This window comes from Rhipicephalus microplus, chromosome 8 (genome assembly GCF_043290135.1).
Source record: "Rhipicephalus microplus isolate Deutch F79 chromosome 8, USDA_Rmic, whole genome shotgun sequence".
NCBI lineage: Eukaryota > Metazoa > Arthropoda > Arachnida > Ixodida > Ixodidae > Rhipicephalus > Rhipicephalus microplus.
Window position 1 is genome coordinate 5,219,680 of NC_134707.1, and position 22,291 is coordinate 5,241,970.

The window sequence follows — 22,291 nt, forward strand, 5'->3', positions numbered from 1 at the left end:
CGACCCGTCCAGTCTAGACGCGCGTCGACTACGCCGGGTTACCAGCTGCACGTGGGAAAGCACGCCGTAGTGTGTGACGTGCCTTCGCCGCCCAACGCCAGTGAAGAATGGGGCGGCCAGCGCGCGGGCGCAAGCGGCGGGCCGCGGCGGCCACTCCGAAGCTCTCCAAGAAAGACAGAACGCATTGGGTCAACTTTGGCGAAGACCATCCGGCCAACGACCGACCGTCGGAAAGCGATCGCGTCGCCGTAGTTGTTCCATTCAAGGCTGCCGCCACAGCAGCCGTGGACGAAGAAAGCTCTCGCTCGACGGCGACTGACTCTGGCAGCGAGAGCGACGATGCCGTGTGCAAACTGCTGGGCACCTTCGATAACCGCCGAGCCGCCGCCAGCTGCGATGAATCGACGGACACCGACGAAGCGGGCAGTGAAGACTGGCCGCTGGACGATGAAGACGACGACGTCGCCAGTGCCGCCGAAGACGAGGAGCAGGAACAGGTACAGCTAGCCGTCGCGTCAATAGTAAAAAAAAAAAAAATCATTTCGAAATTTTATTTAGAAAAGAACTCCTAGAATTCCCAGATTATGCTTTCCCTCCTGCTTAGTCACCTGCGAATTTCATAATTTCACAAGAATTTCTTCGTTATTTCTTTCCAATTGAAATTTGGTACTGTGGAATTTCTCACTAAGTGATTGTTTCTAATATTGTATTTTGTTCTTTAATGCTACACAAATAAGTCATTCTTCAATTTGTTTTTACCTTCGACTATTAATTTATTCCCAATATTTCATCTCAATTCAGAATTTTTTCCCCTGATATAAATTGCCAATTACATGACCAATCCTTCATAGTGGGTAGGAGCCAAGTATCATAGAGCAAGCAAGCCCTCATGTTTACATAATGTTGTAATGATGTGAAGAAGCTGAAATAGCACGTAGATTAGAAGAACACGGGGCATCGTGCAGCTGGCATGTTTTATTCATTGACACGGTAGTTGTAATGACCAAGTCTATCGCTTTCTTAATCAGTATTAAGTTGGCCGGCCATGCAAGCCGCCTACCTCGCAAGCTGTGCTGAGATGACGAGGAGTATTTAAGAGAGTGGTACGTATTCAGGAACGGTCCTTGGTTTTACCTTGACTTGCCTCAGCCTACAATGCAGCACGAACGCGTCTCGAACGCAGTGTCTTTAGTTGGTGCCAAGGCATGATACACAAATGCGTTCCAAATGCGCTGCATCGAAGACTGTGACAAGTGATGTTCAAGACAAAAATGATTCTGAATATGGCGTTTAGCTTCTTGCGAATGCCGCCACGTAAATTCGACACTTTGCTCGAGCTGCTGCACCCCGCCATCTCCAAACTCGTTTGTATCTGGCGGCAGAAGGCCAGCTCAACGAAAAAACAAAGAATGAGGCTGCATATAAAAAAATGCTGGTGCCACTTCTGGGCATTGCTGATTGGTTTCAGCAGCTTTGCGACTGCAGTCGTGCGACTGAAAAATCGGTCAGGAAGCGACTAGCCAAAGCGACCGTTAGTGACTAGACGCAAATGGTCGCGCGACCGCTGCTAGTCGCTGGTGTGAACCAACGATTACTCTCACGACAGTGAAATTACCCCCAAGATACAACAGCGCTGGTGGAGCTGAGACTGCTAAAAGCCCAGACTTTAGACTACCCACATCGTTCTTTGTGAGAACGCGTAAAAGTTGTTCTTTTTTTTTTTTTTTCACAAATAAAATTGGCCTTTTGCTTTAGCACACTGCTTGCCTTCCGTGTCCCTTTAAGTACCTTAGGGAAATGACTTTCATTTCAAACAGTGTTCCACAGTGCAGCGGTTCATGCAGCAAATAGCACTATGTTGAAATGCCTTTGACATCATCCGCGGGGAGCGCTTGCGCTGTGGTCGCCATCTTGAAGGTCCGCGCTCTTTCTGCACGCACAAAAAGCTTGCTGCAGGTGCTGTGTCCAAGATCCGGTGACTTGAATGACTAGAGATCCCAGACATCTGCAGGCCAACATGAACAGTGCACATGAATGGACCTTCAAAATGACACTGCGATGTTGTTGCCACCTTGCAGGTCAAGGCTCAGTGCATACTCCCCATACGTAGAGGCATGTGCCGAGTGAAAATAACAGGAAAGGAATGCCCCTACATGCACCTTTTTTTTAGGGCATTACAATGCAAGTTGTTCTGATTTATTCAGTTGTATGCCTTGTTCACAAGCCGCTGTCCAATTTGTCTTAGGCTCACAACTGCTGAAAACGCTTTTTCAGTACATATGCTCGATGAATGCAACAAGGAGTAGCTTGATAAAAGAGCACCACTGTGGTGTGCATGAGTACATATTGAAGGAGTCTGGTAAGAATAGACGGTTTTAGAAGGACTATTGCTAAGATAGATATTGTTGCAGTTGACTGCTAGAGGATAGCGTATCATGGATGCACAGTGGCAACAAACGCTAATGCAAAGCTTTAACAATACCTTCGTTTGGGCTAGGCTTGTGCAAATATTCGAACGAATATTATTGTATACGAATTCGCTTTGATTCGAATTTTAATTATTGAAGATTTCCAAATGAACAAATAGGTGTATCCACATGTAACCCCTTGTAAAGGTGGTTTCATTGCAGTGAAGGGGTGCTAAGCCACTAAGCCATAAAATCACCTGTACAAATGTATAACAGTTTGCATGTGACCTTCTGTAAAGCTGGTTTCACTAGAGTGAAGGGGTGGTTAGCCAAAGACACGTGTCCAGGAGAAATTTGCACTGCCACAAAGCCCTACTTCAAGGTTAAATGAACATATTGTTACGTGGACATAACAGTAGGCAGTCCACAGCCACAACACAGCTCACAGACAACGTCCACTTCTTCGCTCTGAAGCAACCTTTTTGGGTATGTCGCACTATGTCCTGTTACAGTCAGCTGAACCCACATCACTTTTGAAGTTTCAAAACTTGTCACACCGGCTTATAAGCTCTAAGTATAGTAATTATACTAACAAACTTGCATTCTATCAAAAGCAAAATCCTGCTACTATTCCAAGTTGTTTGTACTTCGTTTGAACCAAAATGAATGGTGTTTGCATAAGTTTTGTTTCAATTTAAAAAATATTGAGCAGGCGAGTTGGGTCACGCCTAATGTGCCCATTTTTCTTGATTATATGCAATAATTACTATTAGAATTTGATTGGGAAAGATTCAACCGAAATTGCTATTGGCTTCACTTTGAAGCTAAAATTCACTATTTGCACCAGCCTAGTTTGGGTGAGTTGGTCTATTAGAGAAGGCTTGAAAAGCACAAATGACAAAACACAAAAGCACCAGTCCTGTTCATCTTCATCATTTGCACTTTTAAAGTTTTCTTTAGCGAAGCTTTGCACACGCTACCGTAAAACTCCGTAGTATGTCCGAGTAGAGAATTTCATGGGTGCACCACATCAGTGTAGTGATCGCTATGTGGGCTATCGCTTTCTTCACTTGAGGCATGGCAAGTGACATGGCATTGTAGAATACGACCATAGATTACCGCTTGCTATGTTTTGCAGTTTATCGCATGACAAGAAATGCCCTGCACAATGATGTGTGTTTGCTGTGCCTTCTTGACAACTGCAGGAACTTCCAGCACAGAACGATCCTTTCTTCGTGCACTTTGAGTGGAACATTGAAGGGGAAAAGTTTCCTCTTGAAAATGCAGAACGAACTCGCCAAGAACTGCACTGGCCAGCACTGGGAAGACTTAGAGCCACAAAAATCAAGGTTGGCTACCTTTGATAATTGTTAAATCACATGGCATTAGTTGAGTACTTGGCTATGTGCCTGCAGATAACATGAACAAGATCCCTTACTTTTGGGAAAATCAATGCACCATTAGTCTCAGTAAATCATTATCAACATCTCAACCAAATTATAGTCATGCACAGCTCAGAGTTCACAAAATAAATGCTAACTTGAATTCTTTATAAGCACACTGTTTCGAATAGAGGCCTATTGCCGGCATAGGGCTGGCCGTTTGCAGGAGTCTCCTAATAACCTTGAGCACACTCATATTGAAAGCCTGTAAATTACATGCAGCATGTAATTACATTCTTTCCTGCTGTTGCCTTGTATATTATCAGATGTGGTTACCTAAACATAGGGGTTGTAGTAAACGAAAAAGCAACACTTCATAATTGGACAAGCATTGCACATTTCCTTGAGACTTGCCACGTGCTGATTTTTTGCCATTGTTGCAAAGTAGGAATGAAATTCGCCAAGGGTAAAGTACCATTTCTTCAGAATGAAAGATGCTGACTTGGGCAGTGGAAAATGAAAACATTGCACTCATTATGGATGTTTTTAAAAAATTATTTCAGTAGTATATTTCTAAACGAAACTTAACTAATCCCTTAGCGTTTTGAATGCCTGTGCAAGCATATCTCATGCTATGGATCTCGGCAGTGCGCCTAGCAAAGCTACTTGGTCGATTATCTGTTTCACTCATGCTGCGTGCTGCACAAACCAATTGGTTTCGACTCCCAAAACCATGATGTGATTATGAGGGATGCCTTACCAGAAGGCCCCAAAAATTTCGACCACCTTTCTTTAACGTGCACCTAAATCCAAGTGCAGCAGACCTCAAAGATTTCGTCCCCAATCACACGCAGCTGTTGAAACCGTAAGGCAACCCCCATGACCTTTGGGTCAGCTGTTGACCACCATAACCGCTAGACCACCACAGCAGGTGCTCAAAAGCAAGTTGGTGTACTCTTAAAGCAGAATTGAAATCATCTCGCAGAGCTCTTGAATGTGGCTTCCACATTGTGACTGTATCGTTGTTTTGCCTTCTGTTTAGGAAAACACCAGAGAGGTACCTCTCGTACGAGCCTCGAGCAAGGATAGCCTGTGGCTCAAAAGTTCCCTGGCTGTGCCTGAAACGCCGACACCACTTCAGATGGAGCTGCTGTCTGTGCTGAGCTCTTATAGGGATCTACTTTTCACGGAGCGCACACTGACAAATGGCGAGGAAGTGCGTGCTGCCTACTGTCTGCACGCTCTCAACCACGTGCTCAAGGTGGGTGCTACGTAGGGATCACACAACTCGCAAACATGGGCCCTAGGAGATTGCAGTGGTACATTTGACAGTTGGCTTTCAAGGTAAGGACAGTATGGGAAAAAAGAAATGCTAACAAGGTCGTCCCTTGTGCATTCATCTAAGATGACCCGAAGGCAAAAGCCATTTTTTTCCTTCTCAAGTAATATAGTCGATTCCATTTATAATAGAAACTAATGTAAGAAACAAATGTGTGTAAGAGAGACCAGTGTGTCTACATAAAAATAGAGGTTAATAAAATGCAAATGTCCCGCCCTGCTCATAAGACACCTCGTGTAAAAGACTAGCTTTGCTCCCCAGTGCGTGTCTCTTATGAAGAGGCTCAACTGTATAAAGAAGCAGGGAACACTAGCCGTGGCTTCACGAGCCACTGCCAAGCACTGTCTTCATTTTCTTGTGTTGAGGTTGCGCCCTCTCCGGTTCTGTTCACTGCCCGAAGGAGAGTGCTACGACAGCACTGTGTGACGCTACGTCACATTATGTCACACCATCATTTGTAACACCATAATTAGGTAGGTCACAAATTTTTGCCATCTGTGACATATGATGAAGTGATATTTGCCACCCGAAGAGGACGACGTGTTACATGATGTCACGGCATAATTTGCAACACTATAATTAGGTACGCCACAAATTTTTGCCATTGTGACAGCATATGGTGACGAGATATTCACCGCCTGAAGCAGGGCACTACAACAGTACCGTGCGAACAGTACCGTGTGAAATCATGCTATGATTTGCAACACCATAATTACGTTGGAAATTTTCCCCATCTGCGACATTCATACGGTGATGTGATATTCGCCGCCCAAAGAAGGGCGCTACAACAGCCCCGTGTGTGATGTTATTTCACATGACGTCACGCTATAATTTGTGGCACCATAATTATGTCGCAAATTTTTGCATTGGTGACATCATATGGCAACTTTATCATGTGATGATTTTCTGCATCACTCATCCCCTGGGGCTAAAATCACTAAGGAAAGGTGGAACTGAGCTCTACCCAGTTCAGAACTTGAAGCACAGCTCTAGGCTGTCCATCAGGCCCACGACGCGGCGAAGGGGTAAGGTCTCTCTGTCTCAACGTGGGAGCGGCCCCCTGCTCGTTAAACACACGCACCAAAGGACCATAATAAAATTATTCATTTCCTGAATGAATAATAAAATTATTCATTCACTGTCCGACACTGCAGGACAGTCGCCGCCAGTAGTTGAATAGCCCGTTCGATGAAGCTTGATAAAGTGAGACAACAGGTATGAGACAGTACAAGCCGTATATAAGATCAGACATGTACGTTACATCGCTGCTGTGGCAGCATAAAAGCTGCAGCAGTGATGAACGTTTTAACCTAAAACTGCATTAAAACCCTTCAGGCAGAGGACTATATGGGGTGCTTCAGCTAACTGGCAGTAGTATTACAAAAACAGATGTCCTACGTGCGTCGATGGTACCAGTATTGTTTCGAGTCATGCGCAGCATGTCAGGATACACTTTCCAGTCCATAAAACTGGGTAATTAACATAGATTGCTAATTATTGAAAAGGCCTGAATTAAAAAATTGGCACTTCTGAAACATCTCAATGTTTCATCAATAGAAAGATAACTGCAAATCTGATAAGCTGGGTAATTGACAAATATTTCTTAATTAGCCCTTAAAATATTCAGTAAAAAAGTTACTGTTCAGTATGTGCACCAGTGCTAGAATCATCAATTTTCAATTTTACGATTACAGTTCACCGACTTGACTGAAACATCTTTGCGTAGCTTCACTGACAGTTTTTTTTTTACTGCTATGAACTGCTGGTGCATCGTGCCAACACTGTTCTGTTTTAAAAAAAGCACTGCAACACTTCTTCTAGTAAGCATTGACTGGCTTCATCTCTTTAATACCTTGCCCTCCTCTGCCTGCCACAGAGCCGGTCCCGCGTGCTGCACCACAACGCACGCTTGCGTCGAGGCGCCAGCTCGGAGATGCGAGACCAGGGACTGACACGACCACAGGTGCTCTTCCTGCTGCCCTTTCGGGAGTCGGCTTTGCGCACGGTTAAGCTTCTTGCCCAACTGCTGCCTGCAAAAGAAGTGGGCCACATGTCCCGGTCAGTGCCTTGACTCGTACAAGGTCAAATACACTTTACAATAAGTTCTCAATACAGTAAAAGCTCATCAATACAAATTTGAAGAGGCTATACAATTGTTCGAATTAAGTGGAGTTCAAATTAGCAAGAGGGAATTCGAATGAACGGAAGTCGCGCCACACTGCGCGGGCAGCACCCAAAAATGCCACCTCTGGACTCGCTGTCGCTTGTGGCAGAACATTTCGTTAATTAGATTCATGAAGCCACAACAGCAAGCAGAATTAATTGATCTGCCAGCGATATGCCAGAAACAAGCATCGACATGCACTCATGTGAGCAGAGAGGCTTATTGTTGAAATAAATATATGACCCTAGTTATGACTAAAATACGTTTATTTACACAACAGTGTTAATGCAATCGAAATGAAAAGTAATCAATAATTTTCACTTGCTTGGGTTTCTGCTGTCGCCACTCCGGCGTGAGCCTTCACAGCTTGCCTAAAAGCTCCAGTGCAGCGTGTAAATTCTCATCTGCTGAGAACTGCTGCTGTTTCGTTGTTTTGAATCACTAGTAAATTTAGTTTGGTTCACTTTCTAACACTTTGTGATTCTTCTGGGCTGACTTCTGCTGGGAGCAGTGAAAACCAAGCACTTCCAGTTCAAATTAACTCTTGTGGATACAGATGCATTCTAATTCTAAATCAATAACGAATTTCGAAGAGCAGTATCCCCTTCAAAGCAATGTGGATATTGTGTGGTGCCCTTTCAGACCTTGATTCCCACGTGGATACATGCCTTAACGCTCTCATTTGACTCATCTTCTAAGGTTCCTGAAAGAGTTTGGCTGCGAGGAGGAGAAGAAGCGTTGGCTGGAGCGTCCCGAGGACTACGAACAGACCTTTTCAGGCAACACTGACGATGCGTTTCGACTGGGCCTCAGCGTGTCGGGCAAGAGTCTGCGCTTGTACCGCGACTTCTACGCATCAGACATTCTGGTGGCCTCTCCTTTGGGCTTGAGGACCGTGGTTGGTGCCGAGGGCGAGAAGGACCGTGACTTCGACTTCCTCTCTTCTATCGAGCTGGTAGTGGTGGACCAGGCCGACGTGCTACTCATGCAGGTCAGTCACGTCTCTAATCACAGGAGACTTCTCGTGGCTATTAAGAGAAAAAAATTATTTCAGCTGTACAGTATTAGCAATACCATACAGCTGCATTGTGAAAAAGGGAAGAAGCTACCCTTTCTCTAGAAGAGATTTAGTAACCAGTGAAGGATGCAAAGGATTACAAAGTTAAGTTGAGGACAACGCCACAAGCAGTGGGAAGGAAAATAATAGGTGTAACCCTGAGAAACAAGAAGAGAGCAGAGTATATCAGTGAACAAATTGGTGTTAAAAACATCATAGTTGAAATCAAGAAAAAGACGTGGTCGTGAACAGGGCACGTAGCGCGAAGGCAAGGCAACCGCTGGTCAGTAAGGATCACAGACTGGATTCCAAGAGAAGGCAAGTGGGTGATGGGGAGACTGAAAGTTAGGTGAGCCGATGAGATTAGGAAGTTTGCGGGTATAAAGTGGCAGCAGCAAGCACAGGACCGAGTTGACGGGCGGAACATGGGAGAGGCCCTTGTCCTGCAGTGGGTGTTGTCAGGCTGATAATGATGATGAAGGACGCAAGAACAAAGGGCTTGTGGCATCACTGCTTCAACTTTTCAAACCAGCTTGGTGCCATTTTGTAGACTAGACGATAGTTGACCATTTAGATAGGTGTACGATTAAAGGAGAAAAGGCGAACCTGCATATATCAAACTCACATGTAACATATATTGTTGCACCGCTACGTTCAAAAATTCATGCACTCTTGCCCCCCAATTGTCCATGCTGTAAATCTTGACCCCACTTCTCGCCAGCTGGTCAGCCATTTGAGGCACGTGACTGTGTAAGTTGTAGCAAACGTGGGCCAAGGAAACCACTGGCAACTTATTGGCCTACTGCTGCAACAAAGCTGGCAAGTCGTGGCCGCAGTTAATTTCGTTCGCTCAAATCGCTGTTGAGAGCAGCACGATTGTGGCACACAAATGCACTAGTCAAGTTTCTTTTTTTCACAGGCTTTCTCTGCAGCTTGAAAAAAATTTCACATGTGAGACGTTCTTTATCGAAAATTTAAATGTAATGGGGGTTTCTGAGGATGCTCTCAGACTTTGCAAATTACATTTCTTGCCTGAACTCAATATTTAGCAATGTAGCTTAATAACCCTAATTATCCAATTAATTACTAAACAAAAGAATAGTCTTGTGTGCAAGGTGGCTGTCAGCAATATGCAACAGATTTCATTCGCCTATCTCCAATAATGCATTTTTTAACCCTTGGCACAAGTTACCTGTTACACTTGGTATATTTCAGCCACGAGTTATTGATATACTAGAGCTGTGAAACAATTTTTTTCTACACATTGCAGCAAAGTGAACATTAAGTGATTCTGTGTCTTCATTTTTTTTAAACCTTCACTTTATGCAACACCCACTCTTTTAAAACGATGGTCAGTGAAAACTTGGTGGCAAAGCAGGCATTGAAGTAGTAATGAAGGAATTACTAAGAAGCCAAATAAGAGGGCAAGACAGATAGATCCATTAGTATTTCTCTGAAAGAAAAGCTTCTAGCTGAAAAAAATTCATCCTGGTCATCGAACTCGATACCAAGACCTTTCCGGGCTGTCACTCTTCTGATTGAGCTAACCATTATGCTAGGAATTGGCAGCACAAGGGTAAATCATTCAACCACTCAAAGCACATGGACACACTATACTATACTGAAAATGAGTTATGTGGAATACTGCAAGGTGGCAAAAGGGTTATAAAAGGGGACAGTCAACAGATGCTTTTCTCTTCTGATAAATCCACATGGATTTACTTGTGGTTGCGGCTACAGTAGAGTGGTTATCAACTGTCCTTCCGTCGTCCTTTCACCGCCATGAGGGATTCCATAGAACTCGTTTGCCTCTAAGAAGTAGTTGCTATTTTATGGATTGCAGAGCTCTTTGCTAGAAGAGCAGTGGCAGATGTTCACGAGCGACTTTTTCAACTGTGTCAGTTCTCACACATCTCGTGCAGAACTGGGAACATGTAGTGCACCTCTTCGAGCACGTGAACCGGCCAGCTGTGGAACCCCACGGCGCTGATTTCTCTCGCGTGCGCCTTTGGTGGCTGCACGGCTGGGCACGCCGCTTTCGCCAGACAGTGGTGCTGAGCGCTGTCGCCCAGGCACCCATCTCAGCCCTGCTGAGCAGGCACGCCCAGAACTATGGGGGCGTGGTGAGCACTGCCAACGTCGTGGAACCGGGCTCCATTGCAGGTAGGCGGGCGGGAAAGCTGGGAAAACTTTGAAGGGTAGCTTGGGAGTAAAGGATAGACATCCTGCAACACTAGACAGCTTCATGTGAAACGAGGAATTCACTGTCGGACCCCTTCGTAAGACACTGATGCAGCAGACTATTGGGTATAAGAGACGCAAGTCGCAAGTGTGCTTACATTAAAACATGGATTGATAAGAAATTGCATGCGCGGTACCCTGCTTATAAAAGACCCCTCATATAAAACACAACACTCGCTGCCTGGTGCATGTCTCTTATGAAGGGGTTCAACTGTAGCGTAGCTTGCATGTACTGAAGGTATAAATATCAGACTGCAGACTTTTCATATTAGTCTTTTCAGGGAAATGCGTCAAATTCGCATGGCGTCATTCCAAGGCATTCGCAGGAAGAAAATAAATCAATGTGTTGATTTGTATGAGTTCCAGTAATTAATAATTAGCATGTTATTAAATATATAATTATCTTGCTATCAACAAGCTTCAATCCTTCCATGTCAAAAACTGAATATTAGGCCCAAAATGCACGCACAATTTGTTTTCTGGTTGCACCTATTTCCAGCAATAAAATAAAACACTCTTTAAAAGGACACTAAAGAGGAATAATAACTGTTTAGAGTTTTACTATCATAAGTTCATTATTAGTGGAGAAAATCAAGGCTGAAGTTCCATTTTCAAATTTCACGCTGAGATCTCTGTGCGTGACTTCAGAAATTTAAAAAAATTCTTGGTATTTTCATGGCATTGGCTGGATGAAATTTTCTGAAACTTTGCATGGTACATATAAGGGTACATATAAGGCACCCATAGATGACAATGTAGATCGTTTTTATCGATTGGAAGCTACAAAGGACTTGGCAGACACCTTCAAAAATAATATATAAATATTATACATTTGTATATATTTTGAGTCGCGGTGTTTGGTGTTGGAATCTCAAGGTGCCATAGCCACCCACATTCTTTTTACGCTTTTAAAAACGGTCTTTCTTGGGGACCTTCGACGGAAAAATTTTGGTCTGTCTGTTTGTACATTAGTCTGTCCGCCCTAACGATACGTTAAACCGCACCAAACGGCCAGTTCCATCCTCGGCGCTCACCAATATTGCTCAAGGTTTAGCGTTCATAGTTATGCAATTGTCAATTAAAAAGCAATTATTGCGTATATCTGAGGCGCCACAACAATGCTTCAATGTTTTCTCTGTCCGCCTTTATACTAGAAGCGGCACACACATGTAACTAAGGAATGTAGCGTTTAATTGCGCTGCGCTGAAAGTGCAACGCAATGCTCAAAAATGTGTTTCCAACACGTTACGACGTCACGGTGGTGGCACTTGCCTGATGCTTTGCGTTCTACACCTTATCATCTCCGAGACTGGTGCGCATCTTTCGACAACAAATAAACGTTTTGTTCACTCTCTCCAGACGCAAGACTATAGTCTTTCAACAACATTTACAGTGTAACATGTAGACTTGGGACAATTTTTTTTTGTAAGCGTCGTGTAGCGGTAAAAGTGGCATTTTCGGGATTGTGGAAGTGTACTTTAATAACATGCGACAAATAGTTTTGCTCTTTAGTGTTCCTTTAACATTGGTCCTGAAATGCGGCACGTTGAAAAATCATCCAGTGTGGTAGTGTCTCTGGCAAAGTGATCCTCTGCAGCTATACTCAGCACAATGAAGGTAAATGGGTCTTAGTTGTCCACTCATGAAGCCTTCACAAATGTGCACACTGTGTTTCAAGCCATTTAACAAAACGCATGGTACGTGATGTGCCTCCAATGTTTATGTGTACAATTGTTACGCACGACCCCTGATGAGGCTAAGGAGTCTTGTAACGTACAGCTGTAGGGCTATACACTTCGACCTCGTTATAACAAAGTCGCTTCTTACAAAAAAAATAAATTTGTTATATGAGAAAATTTGTTGTAAGAGTTATTCCTATCACTGCATTATATAAAGACTATTTTTTCATTTACTTCGTTATAATCAATATTTCATTATATTTGTATTGGTTATATTGAGGTTTGAGTGTAATTAAGGGGAGACGCTCCTCGAAAGCACTTTTTTTTTGTTATTCAACTTAGAGCTTCAGAAATTGGACCACTGATGCAGTTTTTCCTCCTGATTCCAAATCTGTAATCAGTTTTTACATAAGTGCAATAGTTTGGGAGTTGTGTTTCAAGTAATGGTGAAACTTGATAAGTTTTCCGGGAACTTTCGCGCATACTAAATGTTCATGCAGAGAGTTGTTCAATGGCTCCTTTTGCTCCCTATTAGCCATAGAGTGCCGATATCTAGCTAGAAATTGTGCTCCAACTTTGAAACTATGAAAAAAACATCTGTGTAGCAAACTACCCTTTTTTTTCCACTCGACCACCATTAAATTTATTAATAGATATTTACAGCTGATAGGTTGTGCTGATTCAAGTAGATATCGGCACCCTACGCACTCTCCTCAATGTGTGTGCCAAATTTCGTCGTCGTATGACCATTCTAAGTGCCCGAAACACTTCCCGCAAAAAATGCAAATTGGCCAAAATTGCGAAATGAGAAAAACGCGTTTGAAAGTTTGAAAGTCTGTATTTACAAAAATGAAAAACGCAGTAGCACGAAACTTGTGCTGAACACATACACACATGTCCAGAGGGAATATCAGTTGTCTAAAACTCTCCAGCACCGTAGGTTTTCCCTTCCCGGCTGGTGCGGCAGGACTCTTCCACCCGGGCCCTCTTGGCTGCACTGCGACGGTGTGCCCTCGCCTCAGCGGTCTGACGCACATTCATCTTGTGCATGCGCATGCTGTCTCGGCGGTCGCTGAGGGTAACCAGGGCCTCCGAAGGAAGCACCCCAAGCTCTTCCAGCACCTTTTCAAAGCTCGCGTGGCCCCGGTTGAACCACAGGACTGCAATGGCTGTGGCTGTTTCCACAGCAGTCCGGGAAGCAAACCGGGTCTTTGGACACAGCAGCCATATTTTGCTGTTCAAGGACTCGGCCGCGTTCTGTGTCTTGCCGTGGAGGCACCGGGCAAGCAGCTTCGCATCTGTGAGACGCTTGTAGATTGGGAGGACTGCCAAACCCTGGGCCTTGGTCAGGAGGGGGGTGTGGCACGGTGCAGGCTGGCCCTGCGCCTCAGCACGTCGGTGCTTGCACCACGAGTCTGGGCCTGCAGGACAGAACTTGTGACTTCCAGCACCGTCTGTTGAGCACGAGTGCAAACATGAGGCCCATATGGCAGTGTACATCTTGTGGACATTTCCCCGATTGTTCACAATGGCCACCTGAAAGTAAGTTTGAAGCTTCTGGATGGTGGTCTCCTTCAGCTTCTCCCCTCGTGGAAGTGGCGTTGGCAGCTTCCGCAGGCCGGTGCCCAGACGTTTCGCCACGTGGTTGGTGCACTCCTCTTTTTCAATTGGAGTGTCAGGGTACACGTTGGCATCACAGACCCCGTTGTAGGCCTTGCTGTCTCCATCGCTTAGGAAGATGGTGAACCGCAGGGGTGTCTCATAGTCCACAGTCCTCTGCCAAATGCGCACTGCAGCTTCGGCCTCCATGGCATGCGAAGAACAGTCGCAATTCTTCTCACAAACGGGATGATGAAACGCCTGCCATGTTTCTTCATCGCCTCCCATGTCGTTATGCAAACTGCACGCCAGGCAGAAGTTGGAAAGCACTTCATAGTCCAGGCACAAACCAGTGTCCAAGGACACTACAGTTCCCACACCATTGTGGCTTTTGTGGCCTCTTTTTTGCCATGTGCCGTCAAACATGACTGGCACGTCACTGTTACCAGCCACCTCTTTGGTGACGCTGCGTGCCCTTTGCATGTTTTCACAGACAGCCTTCACTGCCGCACTGTGAATCTTTTTGCCGATAGCATGGAAGGTCTTATGGTGCATAGGGTTTGGCAATCCAACTACTGCACAAAATCGTGAAAGTTGCTCATGCCCGATACCGACGGCACGCGCTGCAAGCACCACTTTCAGGTTCACGGCAAAGGCGTCACGCGAACTCCCGCTGTCGTAGCTTCTGCTTGCACCGCGGCCGCCATCTGACGCGACCCGCTTCGACGAGTACGCGGACGAAAGGATGCTCTCCGAGCACTCCGCATTCTCGCAGTGTAGCTCCAGAAACGCCGAAAGGCCTTTCCGCTTTTTATTCGGTGCCCGAACTGCGAGTTTACTCTCGTGACAAACGGGGCATGCCGCGCCTGCGACGACGGCCGTCAATGCACCCAACTCGCACAGCACTACGCTTTCGGCACGATCGGCATTCGGCCTGACGTCGTTTTCGAATAACGCGATCTTTTTCTGCGATGCACTCACAAAATTCACTGCAGCGTTGATCTCGTCGTCGCAGTTGCCATGGTCGACGTTGCCGTGGTCGATGTTAGGCCTACCGGCCGCTGGCCCGTCGCGGACATTTTCGTTGGCGGTGGCTTTCTTGTACGTCCTCCGCCGCTTCCCTCTGAACTTGTTCTTACTTCTGTATTTCCGATGGTCGGCAACGGCCTTTTTCGGGCTTGCCATCGCACGAAAACAGCGAAAAATAACTCCGGAAAACAGTGAAGCGAACTACGGCAAGAAAACACGGGTGCTGTCAGCCAATGGCGGCCCTGCGTTAGTGGCGCGCGGTTTGAAACGGCGGGAAAAGACTGTTTTTGTTGCTTTTTTTTTAGATTTTTCGTGAACGTACGAGACTTCAAGAACCGGGATCGTGGAGAGTAAGGACAACTCTACACGAGCCAGCGGCCGCAATATGGCGGACAGCTCTCTTCGCGGCCCCGCGAGCACGCGAACAGCAGCCCGTTTTGTGTAAATTTCGTGATGCCGCGCGTCACTGCCGCTCACTCAGACGCGTTTTTCACTGACTTCTGATGCTTATTTCGCTGTGATATTTTCAGATGTCAAAATATAATGTATAAAGATGATAAAGCAACAAAAAACAGAAAAGGTGAAATTTGGAAAAAAAACGCGACTTTTCGACCCGCGTCTCCCCTTAAGTACACTGGGTCTGGAGCAACTCCAGCTAGATGCTAGGCGCAGCAAAGAATGTGCTACAGCAAAACCCACAGGAAAGCTGTACTGTGCATAATATGCATTACAGCTGCACAATGCAGTACTATCCTGCAAGAAGAATTGTACTGTACAGTGCCAACACTTTTAATGCACTCGTGGAAACCACTGTACAAAGCTGCCTTATGCATTTTTTTTTTCAATATATATAAAGAGATTCAACATAAACATAATCATCAGTTCAGGTAGCACTAGAATGAAGCACGGTTGATTCGGACTTACAGAAAATACAATGTTTTGGCAGTCGATTGGTCATAGAACTATACCCTGCATACTTTTCTTTCGAATGTAAATTGTAATTTGGCTGTCATGAAGGTTTTCATTAATTGCTACAACCATTTTTTCTTTAACAGAGGTGACCGTTTCCCTGGCACAAGTGTTCCAGCGTTTTGAGACTGCCTCAGCCGCCGACGTGCCCGAAGCGCGTTTCCGGTTCTTCACAGAGAAGGTGCTGCCACCTCTGCTGCGAGAGGGCTCCCAAGGTTGCATGGTGTACATACGCTCGTACTTCGACTTTGTCCGGCTGCGTAATCACCTACGCTCGCTCGATGCTAGCTTCTGCCAGATTTGCGAGTACACGTCCGATGCCAAGGTGTCTCGAGCGCGAGGAGTCTTCTTCACTGGCCGACGACGACTGATGCTGTATACAGAGCGGTTCCACTTCTACCGGCGTTATCGAATCAAGGGCGTGCAGCGTCTAGTCTTCTACGAGCTTCCGACGCTGCCTCAGTTCTACCCGGAGCTCTGTCGCATGGTGGCCACTGGAAACAGCGGATGCACTAGCCTCTTCTGCCGCCAGGACGCGCTGCCCCTAGCGGCCATCGTAGGAAGCTTGCGTGCCGCACGCATGCTGCACGCCGAACGTGATGTGCACGTGCTCGTGTCGGAAGGTCAGTGAGTTATTGGTCAGTGATGCAGTCGCCGAGGGGTCTCATCTGACGAGTCGGAGGTATCAATGCCGGAGTCTGGTAGCTCGGAACCAACGAGCTCGGCAAGCATGCCGCTCAGCTGGTCCAGGAAGTTTGACACCCCATCGTAGCCTGGAAGAGAAGCAAAGCTCAATGACCTGAGGTCCTTTGTATGAAAATGGTATATTATACTTCCACGATTCCAGAGTGCATTTTTCTTCGCTGTACCTATCCCTCAAATTTGTGTGTGCCTTATATCCGAGCTCAAAAGTGACGTTGGCAACAATGAGAAACTTCTCAGTGTTGCAATGGGGGGGCACACTAGAATTTTGCGAACACAGTGCACTTGCTTACCGGGAAAGTTGTTGACGTCGATAATGCAGAGGCGACCCGTGTCCTTCTCGGCAATGATGTCGATACCAAAGAGTCGCTGGCCAAGCTGCTGCCGCATCGTGTCCACCATGAACCGAAGTTTTCGTGGGCATGGCATGGGCATCCCCTGGACATCGCAAGACAATTGTAGTCGCTCCACAGAACACACTATTTAGGCTACCTTCGGAAGGTCGCCTGCATAGACTTGCTGTAAGCTAAATTGTGGGAAATGGCCCGATTACGCCACCTGCAGTTCTTTATATGATGACACACCTGTGTCTTTGACCACATATCACATTAAACTGCATAATGCCATGGACATCAGTTAATGTGCTACCACAGAACCACAAACACCCGAAACTTTGTGCCATCTGCGATACAAAAACTGCTGGTGATGCTCAGTGAGTGAGAAAGACTTTATTTGGTGGTCCGGCGGATGATAATCCTAGCCTCGCGAGGGGAGGGTCATCGTGATGCGGCCTTACATCACCTCGGCATGACGTCCTCTACTCAGCGAGCCGTCCTTGCGACTCCCGCCTTCTGGCACCCGCGCCTGCCCCTGTGCTGGGGTGGTAGCGAGCACTTGGCGCTTTCGCTCGGGTGCTGCTTTTCTACGGCAGCCGACATCCACTGGACTGCCCGTGTTACTTTCTGGTCGCTTTCTGCGGCGGCCATAAGCCACGGCGGGATCGTCGTCACTGTTCTTGCCTCCCTCAGATTCTGTTCACAATACCACAAGATGTGGGCCGCCGTAGCTCTTTGAGTTCCACACATGCGACACAAGTCACTTGCGTATACGTTGGAACAAACCTGCTTCATGAGCACCGGCGTGGGTAGCGACACCGCCTGCAGTTGCTGGAACGCTACCGCCTCACTTTGAGTCAGGTCCAGGTGAGGTGAGGGCATAGTCCTGCACCTTAGTCTGTACCATTCCAATACTTCACTGAATTCTGTCTTTGGCTTCGAAATAGATAGAACAAGACTGGTGCTTTTGTGTTCTGCCATTTGTGCTTTTCAAGCTTTCTCTATAAGACCAACTCACCTAAACTAGGCTGTTGCAAATAGTGAATTTTAGCTTCAAAGTGAAGCCAATAGCAATTTCGGTCGAGTCTTCTCGATATGAATTCTAGTAGTATGCAGCGTATATAATCAAGAAAAATGGGTACATTTGGCGTGACCTAACTTGCTCAATATTTTTTTTTAATTCAAACAAAACTTGTGCAAACGCCATTCTTTTTGGTTCAAAGAGTTTTATGTAGCCTAAATTATGCTTCCTGGTGGACAACTGGCAATGCTCTCCCAATGCTTGGCGTCTTCTAGACCCATTTTACAACCAAACATTGCAACTCAAGCTACCCCAATTTACGCCCAATTTGCAAACTGGCGCAACTTGCGACACTACTACAGTCGATCACATCTTCAGAATGATTATTAGGCTCAGTGAGTGCATGGCTGATAATACTGCCTGCTGATGCTGAAGTACCGCAGGAAAGCAGATGCTAGTCTCTGTCTCAACGTATGCTGCCTTGATATATCTTCGGCTTTGCTGTACCATATCCGTGCTTCTTAACATCATGAAGCTGTACCGATAGCACTCTAAATATGGTAAGAGTAGTAGGCTGCATTGAGATGGCCTTGGAGTTGTTAATTACCACTACAGGGAGGATGACGAGCTATGCAGTAGAACAAGCATGTGTCCTAGAGACACAGTTAATGCACAGCAAGTTTCAAGAGTGTTATTATCATAAAGATAAAAGTTTATCCAATTATCACAAAGAGATAATAGAACAACACTAATGCAAAACAGCCGAGAAAAAGTGAGTGTAAGGGCAAATGCTCACAAAGTGCACACAAAGCATACGGATATTGTACGGCACTTGTTCAAGGCTAACAGTGAATAGCTAGCTGGCATGCGAAATTTCACAATCCATTTTAGCACTCTGTTCATAGCTACACTCTGTTTCATACATAAGGTACAATGCTGTGGAAACTATGCCAGAAATTTGGTCAATAGAATGTGTAAGCACACGAGTCTCGTGCTAGGATTTCGTTGTCGTAAATGTGGCCTCGGCGATGAGCTTCAGCTGTGCGCTGACGGAACCGATCCCAGAGACCAATGTACGAAAAAAACGACACGCTCGGCGATACTGAGCAACCTATTGACAAACGTATATATAATAGGGTTTGTTTATTTCTTAGGCACAAAGGACCTACACTTATTACTCATTCTAAAGACGGAAAAGAAAAAAACATAACGGGTAGTAAAATCGTTGTACTATTTCTTGATACGAGCTTACTAAGAAGTCTCGCTAGCTTCTATAGCGTTGCACCTGATGTATGAAACGAAGTACAAGTGCTTGTATTGGATGTCATAACCTTCCACTGCTCACATGACATGGTAGCCGCTGTCTGGAAGATCACTGCTCCAGTGATCTTCCAGACAGCGGCTACCATGTCAGTACAGTTGGATATAAAAACAGTAAAACATATCATGTAAAACATCCGAAGACTATCTATTCTAGCTTGTACTAGGTAGCACAGAGCAATTTGCCCACTTACAGCTAAGAAAGAAAAATGAGGGCGTAATGTTGGCAGTTCGTCGCAAGTCTGGTTATCGCACACTGGCATGTTTTCTTTACTCATGTAACATCTCAGTCGAGCCTTTTTTAAGAATTTAAAACCGTTCCTAATATTATTGTTGGGAGCCGCTTACTTTTGGCAGCTATGGTACACCTGCCTACTTCCACCCTCCTATAGCCGTGTCTTATTTTCATAGCAGACGCAAATTTTTTGGTGTCTCGGATATGAGCAGTGAAGATACCTATGTGTGAAATGGGGTATGGAGTTCACATTTGTGCCTGTTTGGACTTATTAGCATGCCAGTGTAAGTAAAGATATCGAATAGTGCAAACAAGCTTTTGAGTTCAGTCTAGTTATTTTCCTTGCAACTTGCAAAACCATAATTAGCAGGGGTCTAAAGCTGTTTCAAAGAACCTTTAGCAACACGAACCGTCAGCTCTTCGGAGCACTTTTAGCAACAAAACCGCTCAGCTGTTTAACCCTTGCAGTCCCAGAGATTCCAATTGGAATCGTAAATTATGTAGGTTCATCAGCAAGAATCTGGTAAAGATAAAGCAATGTTCTTCCTCAAGAGCACATGTTTGGCATCTGCCCTGCATGTCGTGTCAACCTGGTACACACAATAAAGCGAGGACATCTCTGAATGAAGAAATTACTGTACAGAAGTGGTCGTGCTGCTTGTGCATTTCGCTGAAGCAGCATCACCGATAGCACATTTTACTTAGTTCTGTGCTAGAATTTTAAATATTGGCTGTTGGACATTATGCAATCATACATAAATAAAATTATAAGTAATAAATGAAGATTGTGGAATCATTATTAAATAATTATTTATTAAATTAATTGGCACATCAACTATTGCTCAGTGAAAAGTAAGAGCAAAGAGTTTTTTTTTTTTTTGACTACCACAATCATGCACATATCAAAATGTAAAAACTACACTCAATCCTCGAGATAACGAAGCTGGATATTACAAATTATCAGTTATAACTAAGTAAATGAGGAAGCGCTCTGTAAGATACAGTGATACAAATGTCTCTATTATGAATTTTCGGATATAGTGAAATATTTTCGTGGCAGGTGCGACTGTTATAATGAGGTACGAGTGTAGTTGCTTAGATTGAAAATAGGCGATTCTGAACTGAAAAGGTTACAAGACCTTAAGTGGCACGACCCATTAGTTGCTCGAAGGACCTTTAGCAACACAACCCCTCAGCTGTTCGAAGAACCCTTAACAACACCCATTAACAGTCTAAAGGAACACTATCAACAAGATCCTTCAGCCATTCAAAGGAATAGCTGTATTCACCACAGCCCATCAGCGGTTCAAAAGACCTTTAGCAATACAACCCATCAGCTGTCCAAGGCACCCTTAGCAACGAAACCTTCTCGGCTGTTCAAAGAACCTTAATACAATTCATTAGCTGCTCAAAGGGCCTTTAGCAGGAAAACCCACCAGCTGTTCAAAGCAACTCACATCCAGAGCAGCTTGGGCATTGAGTGGAGAGCTGGAGTGTGGCTTGGAAACATCCTGGCTGTTGAAGAAGATCGTCGGCGAGTTGTTGGCCACAAAGTCCTTAAGCGATGGCCTCCATGTGAGGTGGTAGCGCTGTCCCAGCACGTACACCTTGAGCAGGCGTCCCTCATGAGGCACAAACTGCTGGGCCACGCAGGGACCCTGCAGGTCGGCCAGGCCGTGCTCGCCAAACACCAGGCACATCTGGTGGGCTTTCTTCATACCGTGCGACACAAGTGGCTTGCACACAATGGGAAACTGGACACCTCGCTCTCGAAGCACCGCTCGATCCGCCTCCACATTCGCTCCACTGAGCTCCACAAAGGGAGGCACAAATATCCATTCTGCAAAGAGAAATATGCGGGCCTAAAATGAAGCATCACAGCAATTGTAATGTGAGCAACGAAAGTACAGTAGGCTCTCGTTATATGGAAAGTGAATGAACCAGGAAGATATGTTCTACTAAACTGTAGCTCTAATTACGAAGAACTCAACAAGAGTGCAGAGTTCAAATGTGAAACCTATTGCCTTAAGTGCAGTTCATCTATTTAAGCAGCAATTTCGTTTAAGAGGTTTCCAATTGCTGAGAGTCTACTGTACTTTACAGATCAAGGCAAATTCACTGCCAGGAAATAGCCATTGTAGAAAAACATTACAATCGTTCCCTCCTTCATAGAAATTGTTCATGACGTAAAAGAAAAATGTGTGCATTGATGAACTTTCTGCTGTGTCGTATGAAAAAAAAGATTTCATAACGTGTATTGCTACTGGACCAGCATGATAGGCTTTAACATGTATGCACTTATGTTGACACCCACTGCCCTTCTCCAGTGACAGTCTCAAGTAACCTCTAAGTACAGGCTACTTGGTATACACCAGGCCACTGAAGAATGATGAGCAAGACATTTACTGTGTGGGGGAATGGGGGAAAAAAAGCATATTGTATGAACTCTTACCAGTATGAATGAACTATCTGCATGTCCACACGCTCTATATTCTAGTTCACTCTATACAATCAAAACACCTTGTGTGTAGGCTAGTTGGAACATCTTAGTTCAATAAGCAGCACTGCAAGATTTACAAAAAGATGCAAGACAAGAACATCACATACAAAGCACATTCAGCAACCGATTTTCATGAGAAAAAAAGATAGAAATGTGTACAGCCTCGGAGTGTAATGGGCAAGCAGTGCATGAGCAAGCACAGATGCAGAAATGTCTAAACCCAAGCATTCTTTGTTAGAATGGTGCCTATACATAAACCATAAATGCCATGTCAGAATGCTATATCAAACAAGTGCAGCACTCAAAGTCTG

The 22,291-nt window shown here is 45.2% G+C and overlaps 2 protein-coding genes across 3 annotated transcripts in view; one reads left to right on the top strand and one right to left on the bottom strand.

Moving 5' to 3' along the window:
• LOC119163987 (U3 small nucleolar RNA-associated protein 25 homolog) lies at positions 1-16,720 on the top strand. The gene is made up of 7 exons (XM_037416079.2): positions 1-497; positions 3,614-3,757; positions 4,833-5,051; positions 7,006-7,187; positions 7,993-8,284; positions 10,273-10,513; positions 15,954-16,720. The coding sequence occupies exons 1-7, from the start codon at positions 108-110 to the stop codon at positions 16,496-16,498; spliced, it is 2,013 nt and encodes a 670-aa protein (XP_037271976.2). The 5' UTR covers positions 1-107; the 3' UTR covers positions 16,499-16,720.
• The window catches only part of LOC119163988 (inositol-tetrakisphosphate 1-kinase), a 21,576-nt gene continuing 14,956 nt past the window's right edge, over positions 15,672-22,291 (bottom strand). The window contains exons 5-7 of one of the 2 annotated variants that reach the window (XM_037416080.2): positions 20,938-21,320; positions 16,863-17,007; positions 15,672-16,640 (exon numbers count right to left, since the gene is read on the bottom strand). In XM_037416080.2, the coding sequence (XP_037271977.1) occupies positions 16,507-16,640; positions 16,863-17,007; positions 20,938-21,320 (662 nt within the window). In that variant the 3' untranslated portion in view covers positions 15,672-16,506. Of the gene's footprint in view, positions 16,641-16,862; positions 17,008-20,916; positions 21,321-22,291 lie in introns of both variants that reach the window. The other variant, XM_075870821.1, reaches the window with a different exon arrangement.